The sequence below is a fragment of the Jaculus jaculus genome, chromosome 1 (assembly GCF_020740685.1).
Source record: "Jaculus jaculus isolate mJacJac1 chromosome 1, mJacJac1.mat.Y.cur, whole genome shotgun sequence".
NCBI classification, from domain to species: Eukaryota; Metazoa; Chordata; class Mammalia; order Rodentia; family Dipodidae; genus Jaculus; species Jaculus jaculus.
The window spans coordinates 40,608,613-40,619,703 of record NC_059102.1 but is presented as its reverse complement, the minus strand read 5'-3'; the positions used below and the strand labels follow the sequence as shown (position 1 = coordinate 40,619,703).

At 43.5% G+C, this 11,091-nt stretch overlaps 1 protein-coding gene across 31 annotated transcripts in view; it reads right to left on the bottom strand.

The window, feature by feature from the left end:
* Positions 1-829: 829 nt before the first annotated feature.
* Positions 830-11,091, bottom strand: part of Sorbs1 (sorbin and SH3 domain containing 1) — a 259,137-nt gene continuing 248,875 nt past the window's right edge. For 20 of the 31 annotated variants that reach the window (XM_045134873.1, XM_045134902.1, XM_045134918.1 and 17 more), the window contains 3 exons: positions 6,960-7,018; positions 4,743-4,855; positions 830-3,782 (listed from right to left, as the gene is read on the bottom strand). In XM_045134873.1, the coding sequence (XP_044990808.1) occupies positions 3,715-3,782; positions 4,743-4,855; positions 6,960-7,018 (240 nt within the window). In that variant the 3' untranslated portion in view covers positions 830-3,714. Of the gene's footprint in view, positions 3,783-4,742; positions 4,856-6,959; positions 7,151-7,680; positions 7,741-11,091 lie in introns of all 31 variants that reach the window. The other 11 variants (XM_045134808.1, XM_045134832.1, XM_045134824.1 and 8 more) reach the window with 2 other exon arrangements.

The window sequence follows — 11,091 nt, the reverse complement described above, 5'->3', positions numbered from 1 at the left end:
TCTTATATAAGCCAGATGCACATGATGGCACATGCGTCTGGTGCTTGTTTGCAGTGGCTAGCAGCCCTGGTGTGCCCATTCTCAGTCTCTCTCTCTCTCTCTGATAAATAAATAAATCAGAAAAAAAAAATTAGTAAGATCCAGGAAGGACGCTAGCTGAAAGACTCAAGCCTGAGGACAAGTCTTGCTCAGCTGGCAAGGGAGAGGAGGTGAATAGAATCTGCATCACAGATGGTGTGAGAACCAAAAGATCCCCTTTACCTAAAAGACCAGAGGTGATTAAGAAACAGTGAAGAACTCAGGTTAAAGATCATACATGTAACAAAGCAAGAAAGCACCCCAAAACAAGATGCACGTAGGCAGACAGCAGGAAAATACCCAGGCTGAAGGAAAAAGTTTCACTTTGGCTTTTAAAGACATATGTGAAAGTCAGGCATGGTGGTACGTGCCTTGGTCCCAGGACTTGGGAGGATGAGGTAAGAGGATCCTTGTGAGTGCAAGGCCAGCCTGAGGCTATGGGGTAAGCTCCAGGTTGGCCTAGACTAGAGTGAGACTCTGCCTTGAAACAAAACAAAAGAAAAGCAGACTTAAGCACATTGTTTTTGTCATCAGAACAAATACTTTAGAAAGGTGAAATGGGTGACAGTAATCAACTTAAAGAGAGTCATGCAGTTAGGCTGCTGAGAAAGGGCAGGAAGTGTAGTGAAGGAGGGAAGGAAGCAAGAGGGCCAGTGATGAGTGGTGAGGAGAGCCTGGGAACCTGAAGTAGCCATTACGCCTCATGTGGGCAAGACCCAGTGAAGGGTAAGAACACACATGTGCCACGCAATTGCCAATAAGGTTTATTAAATAGTATGTACAGCAAAGTAGTAATCAACACATCTATTATCAAATCAATCCACTGAAATAAAGAAAAGAAATGCACAGAATGTGCTCAGTGTGTAATTTAAATGGTGATACTTTAAGTTAACTGGTTATACATGTCAGTTATTTTTCTTTCAGACTATAATCCTTTTTTATAGTAATCCATTCCAGCAATAGGACTTAATTCTATTGCATAAAAATAGGACTGCCCAAAGAAAACAAAAAACAAAACTGTAAATGAAATTATAGTTGCCTTTTCCCAGAATAATAGTTGTAAATGTTAAATAGTTGCCAATGACTATTTTTGTGCTATAAGTCTGCAGATGAATTATTTGAAATTCCTTCATTTAAATCAAAATGCAAAAAAGCCCTTCATGACTTCCTTATTTCTCTCCCCTTCTGCTCAGCTTTTTAAAATTATTTTTCTATACAAGATAGGTATATGGGCTACACAAAGTTAAATGTACATATTTACAGTCCCACTTCTCAAGCACATGAGTTCTTCATTTATCTTACTGATTCTGGAGAGACTGCAAAAGTAAGTAGTCTGGGGCTTGCCTTCACCAGGAAGCATGGCTACTATATCAAAAACGTGTTGCAAGACATGCCACCAGTTAGTTGCACTTACTATTAATAAACCTGTATAAACATCTCAGCATAAAAATAGGTACTTTATCTTACTAATTGTATGAAGACAAAAGAGTAATTGTGGAAGCCTTTGCTCCTTGTTTGCTCATACACAGGAAGCTGAAGGGAGGCAAATGTTCTTATGATTTTATTCAGGACAGGCATACCTAGGTCTGGGAGACACACAGATGCTGTGTGAGGCTGGCATCGTATGCAAATGTGGCTTTACAAATTGGTTTTACTTTCTAGCTGTATTTAAAGAGGTGTTCAAAGTTACCTACTTAATCAAGAAGCACCCCTCAAAAAACTTAGACAAGGTTATTAGAGGCCTGCATCTAAGAAAGATCAGGAAAAGCATTAGCCAATACAAGGATTACATTCCAAAATGGGTGAAAATGTGGCCGTGCAAAATGCACGTGCATATGCATTTTTCCTCTAGTCCCTTGGAGAAGAACAAAGTTACAAAATAAAAAGTGTTCTTGGCTGGTGGAGCAAAGGTTCCAAAGCAATACAGTCACTGGGCCCTAGAGAAAAATCAAGGTTTTTTTCCTGCCCAGAAGCCCCACCCCTACAGTTCCAAACACTTTTCCTTTAGGAATAAGGCTTCGTTTTATTGCAGCTAAAAACAAATGTCTTCTAGGAGAGGCATCGCATCCCTCTTGTCAGCCTTCTACACTTTACTGTGAATCAGTTCTTTCCTGAGAGCCTCCTTGAAAGGTTGTTAGGGAGAAAGGATATCTGACTGGTGGGTGGCAGGAAGTTGGTGGAATCCCATGATGGGCATCTGGGACAGCAGTTGAGGCAGTTGCTGGGGGCAAATTTTGCTTATTTAGAAAGACTCCAGGCTTTGGGACAGTGGTGCTGGGGTGATTCTGAGATAAATGCAGAAATCCAGGGATTCCAGTATAGGCTCTTACCACCTAGAATTCCTGCTCTTATTTGTGACTCTGCACATAGATCTCTGTGTGTGTGTGTGTGTGGGGGGAATAAAAATTCGAGATTCTGAGAAAAATTCCAAGTACTTCTAGCTGTGAGTCTCTTTGTACTCTGAGACAAATGTTCTGCCAGCATTCTCTCATCCAGAAGTGAGATGACACAGACAAAAATATGACAATACTTTCTAGGGTCTCTCTGGGGAAACTCATTTCTTCCTCTCACACCCTTCACACGTATCACAGTCTCTCTTTTTTCTGCATCTCCCCACTCACCTCTGATTCCCTAGTGGGCTCTACTTTGCAGGCCACGTCTATCTTTGTGTCATTAAGGAATCTAACAGAGAAGCTGAGAAACAGCCTATCACAACTTGGACAAGGTAATGGCTAAGTATACCGGTGGCAGAGGGCCTCCCTCCTCAGAGCCAGGGCCACAGAGGACAGACTCCTGGCTGCCACCAGAAGTGGCAGAATTGCTGCTCTGCACTCTGGCCACTGCCTTTGTGCATATATAGGCCTCACCAGGAGCATGAGGACTCAGCCCTGGGACAGCGGCATTCTGCAGGGGTCCTGGAAACTTCCCGCAGGTAAACCAGAGTTCTTTTTAGCCAGGAGTGTGCCTTACTCGTGGGAGTTCTGGCAGCCAGCAAGCGCCAATGCATGTGAAGGGAACCACTGCACACCACCGGATTCTGTGAAAATAGGGTTACCAAAGGGCTGAATACCAGGGTGCCTGGTCTACCTTCATTTCCTTGCCTGGACCTCAACAGGTCCTATTAGCCAAGATTGGCCTCTAGCAGCCCTGGGGAGGAGAAGGAGGGAGTCAGGTGGCTTCAGGGCAGCCAAGGATGGAGGCAGGGACAGGCAGTGCATGCTCAGGCTTGAAGCCTGTGGAACATACTGTGGATCCACCTGCCTGGTCCCCAAGGGCTGCTTTAGGCTCCAAGGTCCCTTTGAGATGGAAGCATGTGAAGGCCGGGCACAGGAAGCATTCCTGGGGAGCACTGCTGCAGTCTGGACTCCAGGTCTGGTTACCCCAGAGGTGGGGGTGGGGACTGGAGCAGCTCCCAGAAGCAGCCACATCCATACCAACTTGCCTCCATCCTTTTTGCTCAGCACACAGTCAAACCCGGATACACGGTGGGGTTTCAGCACACTTCTCTGTTCCTCTTTGACTTCTTACTTTATCCACTGCATTGACTTTCCTCCTGACTCAACATTTAAATAAAGAGACCAGTTCATGAATGATGCTTCATCTTCCAATAAAAAGAATCTCTGGGTTTTAGTCTTCTTATAGATATAGAGGTTTTACATAGTTGCCTGGAAAAGTACCAAACTGCCTTGTCCTTCTTGAAGTACCTATGGAAAAGGAGAGAGATACCAAATGAGAAGACTGTCCAGGTTCAGACAGAACACTACACAGGTTCTGCAAATGCCTTTGGCAACAATCCTACAACTTGTAGAATAGTGTATGGTTTCCAAAGCACTTTTATTTTTTTATTTGAGATAGACAGACACAGAGAGAAAGGCAGATAGAGGGAGAGAGAGAGAATGGGCACGCCAGGGCTTCCAGCCTCTGCAAACAAACTCCAGACGCGTGCGCCCCCTTGTGCATCTGGCTAACGTGGGACCTGGGGAACCGAGCCTCAAGCTGGGGTCCTTAGGCTTCACAGGCAAGCGCTTAACCGCTAAGCCATCTCTCCAGCCCCCAAAGCACTTTTTATAAAAAAAAAATTATTATTTTTTTTTTTGTTTGGTTTTTCTAAGTAGGGTCTCACTCTAGCCCAGGCTGACCTGGAATTCACTATGTAGTCCCAGGGTGGCCTTGAACTTGCAATGATACTCAGTGCTAGGATTATAGGTATGTGCTACCACATCTGGTTGATGAGGTGCTGGGGTTTGGACCTCGGACTTTGTGAATGCTAGACAGGCACTCTACCAACTGAGTTACATCCCCAGCCCTGGAGACTTGGATTTAATCAAAGATCTCTTGTGTTGTTTCATAAGAGTTTAAAAAAAATATTTCCATATGTAAAACATTCATACAATTAAAACAGAAATGGAATCTTAATAAACCATAATGAATTTGACAACTGCCTCCTATGTGGCAGACACTGGCATATCTGGATTACAGAGTTAACACAGTAACATTCATGCCATCTTAGGAAAAACTACAGGATGGGTGGCCCAGCATTCATAGCAGTTATAGGAACTGAGAAGCTTGCTTTCTATACAGACAAGGCAGCCTTGCATGCAGCCCCTCCTCTGAGTTCTTCTCTCAATACCCAACTAAGAAGAAAAGCATGATGGGATTCTTACCAACAAACCATCCATCATCACATTTTTCCAAGACATCAACTATGTCTCCATCGCGGAGTTCCAGCTCATCATCATTCTGTGGCACATAGCTATATAGTGCTTGGTAGCTACATCTATAACCAAGAAAATGAAATAACAAGTGAGTCAAATGCTAGCAAGATTACAAAATGAGTTTTACAATCCCATTTCTGTTAACTCAGCATTTGTGTAGTGTTTCCTACCTATCTGTAAAGAAGGAAAGATTCTATTGAATCCAACAATTTAGCATGTGCAGAAATACATCAAATCAATTAAAACTGCCAGGGATGGAGGATGTAAGGATGACACTCAAGTCATGATCAGTCCTCTGACTTAGCTTTATTTGGTTACCACAGCAGAGCTAGAGGCCCTCCCCAACCTCATGCCTTGAAAGTAATCCAAGTCGATCTCTCTCCTTCTTTCTCTGACTTCCTTTCTTCTTTCTCCTCCCTCCTTCTTTCTTTAAAGTAGTTTGAATCTCACTCTCTTCTCTCTCCCTCTTCTCCTGACTTCCTTTCTTCCCTCTCTCCTCCCTCCCTTTCTTCTTCTTCTTTTTTTTTTTTTGAAACAGGGTCTTATGTATCTTAGTCTAGCCCCAAACAGTGGACAACCTTGAACTCCAGATCCTCCTGCCTCCCCTCTGCAGTGCCTGGGTCCTGAGTGTGCACCACCACAACAGCTTCTACATGGTGCTGGGGTTGAACCCAGGGCTTTGTGGATCATAAGTAAATATTCTACCAACTGAGCTTTATCCCCAGCGTACTTTTTTCTTAAAATAGGATAGCTTAGGTAGAATATCAATAATAATTAGAAGATATTTAATCTGAGGCATGGCTTTTGTTCATGCATGATGGAGAACAGGAGAAATTGTAAAAACACATGATAGGCACGGATAGGTAGGTGGTGTATAAAAAGTTCATTCCCAGCCAAGGTGAACATTTCTGCGTTCCTCTTGGAGGAGGTGGCACAGTTGGCTAGATGAAACCTGCTCTGGTTTGTGAAAGGGAGCACACCTAGACATTCATCTGTCTCCTTCAATGACTCCCTACACAGTCCCATGGGTACAAAGAGCCCACTTTACTGGACTACTCTCTTAACCAATATCTTTGTCCCTTTTCTAAAACCTATTTTCCACTATTCTGCCACTTTGCTCCCCAAAACAAAATGCAGTATGTTCCTCACTTTAGAAAACTTTAGTGGCTTCCTAATGCCTGCAGAATAAACTACAAGTACATGCTGGAATCTACCATCTGATCATCTGATTCCACTCTACTTTTTTTTTTTTTTTTTCCATTTTCTGAGGTAGGGTCTCACTCTAGCAGAGGCTGATCTGGAGGTCACTAGATCACTATGTAGTCTCAGGGTGGCCTTGAACTCACAGCAATCCTCCTACCTCTGCCTCCCGAGTGCTGGGATTAAAGGTGTGCACCACCACGCCCAGCTTCCCACTGTACTTCTTAACTTTCATCTCTATCGCCACCATGAACCACACACTAGTCACACAGGCTTTCTTCAGGTTCTCTGTGTACCACCCACTCCGGGCCTTTCTCTCAATGCTGGGCTTAAGTCTCCTTTCCTCTGTGAACAGAATTTTCTCCTATGTGCATAAATCATAGGATATAGCCAATAAATGTTTTGAATGAATGAATCAATGCCATCCACTCATTTCTGTTCAGAAGTAACTCCTTTTTCTTCAATGTTGTTTTCTTTAAAATTTTTTTTTCATTTATTTGTAAGCAGAGAGAATGAGAATGAGAGAAGGCCTTTGTGCCACTGCAAATGAACTCCAGATGCATGTGCCACTTTGTGCATTTGGCTTTATGTGGATTCTGGGAAGTTGAATCCAGGCCATTGGGCTTTGCAAGCAAGTGCTTTTAATTGTTGAAACATCTCTCCGGCCCTCCCCAGTGTTCTATAGCACTAGTATTAAAACCAGACGGCCCAGCTCTCATTTTCTCTTTCATTAATTCTCTGTCTAAATCTCTGCCAGTAGTCCATGACCTCCCTTATTTACCTGCCATCTGCTTTCACAGCAGTTGACAGACAACGCGGGCTTCATCAGACATTCTGCAGAGGGCATGGAGCAATTTGCTCATTCTCTCAAATGGCTATCCCAATAGCCACCCAGCCAATGATCTATTTCCTAAGGTGGAAATTCCACTGAAAACATAAGAACCAAGACTCAGGAAGTGTACTTACAAATCTTGTGAGGTTTGACTCCTGTCTGGGGTGACTCTTCGCTGCTGGGCTTGAGGTTGCTGAGAAATGATTAAAGATGATTTATTGTCAGAAGGGGATACCTTGTGATGAAAGTCAAGGGGATGAGAGACAGTGCTGCAGTAATGAACAGATTTCTCGGCAATGTTTATGATCTCATTGCAAACTGCTTCCTGTGAGGTGGCCCCGAGATATCCAGAAACCCCCATAAAACAGTCAATGTGGGGACCAAAAAAAAAAAGAAAGAGAGGAAGAGATGGAACATTCCAGACGAAGTACATAAGTCCAAGGAAAAAACAGAGTTGAAGATCCAGGTTAAAAAAACAGAGATTCCAGTAGTGGAGTGCAGGAGGGATCCAGATGTAAGCATGGAAAAACAGGTAAGATACAGAAGAATTTGGGATTTAGTATGAATAGTAAAAAATAGGAAGCAGCATAAAAACCTGTTTTAGTGAGTAACTGTTATACATGAAACAATCTCAGGATAGGAACAAGTATGTATCCCCAATCATGCACTAACACATTAATTTAATCCCACCTGTGGGCAGAGTGGGAAATTGTAGCTCACATCTGGCTCTACTACAATAGCCATGGGATCTTTTAAACCACAGCTGGGGTGAACCAGGCATGATGCTAGTCCACACTGTGACTCTAGTAAGGCCCTCTTTAGGAAAGCTACAGACTTATTCAACAGGCATCTTACCACATAGCTCTTTTCAGATTCTGTGAGATCAGGTCCTGCTCTCAATGAGTGATGACAAGGCTGTGATCACCAAGCAAATCATAAGGGAGACATTTTTAGCAGATGTCACATTGGAAAGGATTCAAAATAAAAGCATGAGCAAATACACGTACCACACCATCACATTCAGATGACACCAGATATTCATGGCCTGTGGCCACTGAGTTTCCATAACAACATGGTGGACGCACAGGAAAAAATGCAAATGTGCAAAGTTAGAAGCAAGCATCCAGGCAATGAAATGGAAAATCAGAAATATGGCAGTAGGGATGTAAGAATGAAAACCATGGGGTCCCTTAGTTGTCAGGACAAAGACACAGAAGGACTATCTTTGTGAACTGATTCCTTCAGTCTTAGCTAACAAGTGTCTCTAAGGGCTGCTGGGCCAAAGGCAGCTTCAATTATTGACTAGGCACCAATGGCAGTGTGTGCTCATGAAACTACCCAGATAGCCGGTCACATTTGGGTGCTTGTATCATGGAAAGTTTTTAATACTTATAGAAATATTCTTGAGTAATATTTCCAGTCTTAAATAAAACCACTCTCCTGGAAAAATGGGCACATTACATACTCCAGTAGGGTATGAAGCAAGTTTAGGTAGCTTACTTCCAGACACAAGGCATATGTGCTGAGATAGACAATGCAAAGAGGAACCGTCACCAACAGCTCAGGCAGCAGCATATGCTAACATGAAATCAGGGCCATGCAGAACTGCTTTTTAAGCGGGACTCCATTCATAAAGGCCAGGCGTTACTGGAAGAAAGGTTAGAATCCTTCTGAGGGGCTTCTAGAAAGTTTCTCTAATAAATATCTGACAAATCTTTGTAGTTCTCAGGCTGATGCAATACTTTGAACAGGCCACAGAAACTCCAGAATTTTCTAGAAGGGTACTCAGAAATCTTTCTTACATGCAGGTCCACTTGAGAGGGCTTCCTCTGAGCTCGAAAAATGAGGCAGTGTAGACAGGTTGGTCTCATGCCTTCCTCTTCTACCCACTTGACCTCTTTCATCCTCAGACCACCTTTTTTACCTTCTCCTTATCAACTATGTTCACAGTCATAATCATCAATGAGGCCCACAGAAACCTCAGAGACATGCTATCTTTTGGTTTTCATTGTTGTTGGCTTGTTTGTTTTCTGAGCTAATGCTCAGAAGGGGTGAGTGCATTCCTCAATACCACAGTGGTGAGAGGTGAATGGCTTGGCTGTTTTCTCCACTCTACCACACCACCATCTCCACTATTAATGTCCTTACTCTTTAGCATGCCCTGCATGACCAACTTCCATCACAGGCATCACTTGCTTGCAGGAAGTCCCCTTTAAATTCTCTAAATCCCTTTGAAACCTCAATCACTCAAGCCTATTCTCCTTGGATTCTGGCAGTATGGCAGAAGAAACAACAAAGAAAACAGACCCAGATGATACTCTAAAACACAAGTTTCTATTATACAAGCTTTACTGGGGACAGCATGACCCCGAGTCTCCTCCCTATCTATGCAACTGCACCCTGCTTGTATCTGGTCAGTGAAGCCATAGACACAAACAACTCTGAACAGTTTTCTGTTCTACATTTGTACTTTCTTATTATTGACTGATTGCTAAGGAATTTTCCATTTGTGCCTCAAAATCATGAAACCTCAGAAACTTGTAACTCACCAATACTGTAAAGTATTCAAAATGATGTCAGACTGCCTGCCATACTGTGTATAAAACCTCAGAGCTATCAGAGGTCACTACTCAGGTTTTAGAAGTTATTCTCCCTGAATGTATATTGAAATGAATAATTTTTTTGATTCTCCACTCTTATCTCTGGTGCCATCTCTGTGAGACTCAGTTTCCCCTAACAGCAGCAGTGAGGAGACTGAACTGAGGGCCGCATCTGCTTCTTCTATGATGTCTTGGGGCCATTGAAAGCCTTTGTCAGCTGGTTCAGAGCTGACCTTGTGTGGCTTCCCTTGCCACCCACCCCACTTCTATGTCGAGGAGAGACATGGACATTTCCAAGAACCTGCTAGGTAGAAATTCAAAGAAATGAAATTAACTCTAGGCACCTTGTGTGGGCGATACTAACAGAGTCTGATTTGATAAAGGGGATAGCATTTTAAACATGTGTGTTGTCCAACAGCAGGAATGACTGCCTAAAAGGAAGCAAGTTGCTGCCACAGCAGCTGTTGGAGCTGAGGCTACCACTGATGATGAGGCTACCATGATCACTGGTCATGATATTGTACAGCAGTGCAAAGTGTAGGTAGGTATGGCCTGGAACCCTATGGAAACATGGCTCACTGGGCTCTGTCAGACTCCACATTGCTAGCTGGAAGTGCTGACACTGCTGGATCTCAGCCTGACTTTGGGAAGCAGTGCTATAGTGGACCTCAATGATCCCATGCAAGATTCTCTGACTTCAGTTTGCCAAGACTCCTTTGGGTCACACCTCATGAAAACAAAAGTTCTCCTTTAAGAAAAATTCCAAATGCCAGCTGGTAGCCTGACTCAGGAGAAAAACAACACAAAGAAAGGATGCAGGTAATTCCTGGCATGATCTCCACAGCTTACAAAAGCCCCCAAAATTCTTCAACTTAATCCAAAGCTGCAACTGGTACCAGCCTGCTAGCAAGAGATCAGTGAGTCAAATGCAGTGAGAAGGAGCTGAGATTTGATGAGCACTTAAAGATCTAGTACCTCACCAGGCTTTTGTGCTAACCCTTTGACTTGGAAGGACAGCACAGCAAAGCTTCTCAGTCACCACCCCTGTTTCATACCCCCTCCTGAGGCAGGGTGGGATTGCTGGTGAATGCAACACCAAATTTCTACCTCTTCTAAAGACAAGCACTGTGACTTCTCTTTCAGAATACTTTATTTCAGTACTCAAGGGCAGTTCCTTCTGAATCAGGTATGGTGTTCAGTGAAAGCTAGCACCTGGTCATTATCTGAAGGGCCAAGGTACCAGAGGGACACTGATGACAGGATTAGCACCTGTCTGGGCTCCTCACTTGGAGTACATTTCTCTGGTCTCCTCCCACACCCCAAGCAGAAGATGGTCACCACCATAGCTCAACATCAGATAGTGCACACAACCCATTCCTGAGACATGGGGAGACAGGGTTCCTCATTCAGAGCTTGTTTGGTAAATGAAGGAAGAGGCAAGATAAACATTTATTTTACCAGCTTGGGTTTAGTTACTCTCTATTTAGATTTAAATGGGAGCTGGAATGTAAATCTGAACCCGGAGCTCTCTGTTTTTCATTAGGCTGGCTGACCAGGGAGCCCCAGTGATCCTGTCTGCCCTTCTCAGTCCTGGGGTTAAAGGCATGTACCACCACGTCTAGGTTTGTTTATTTGTTGTTGTTGTTTGTTTGTTTTTAACCTGAGT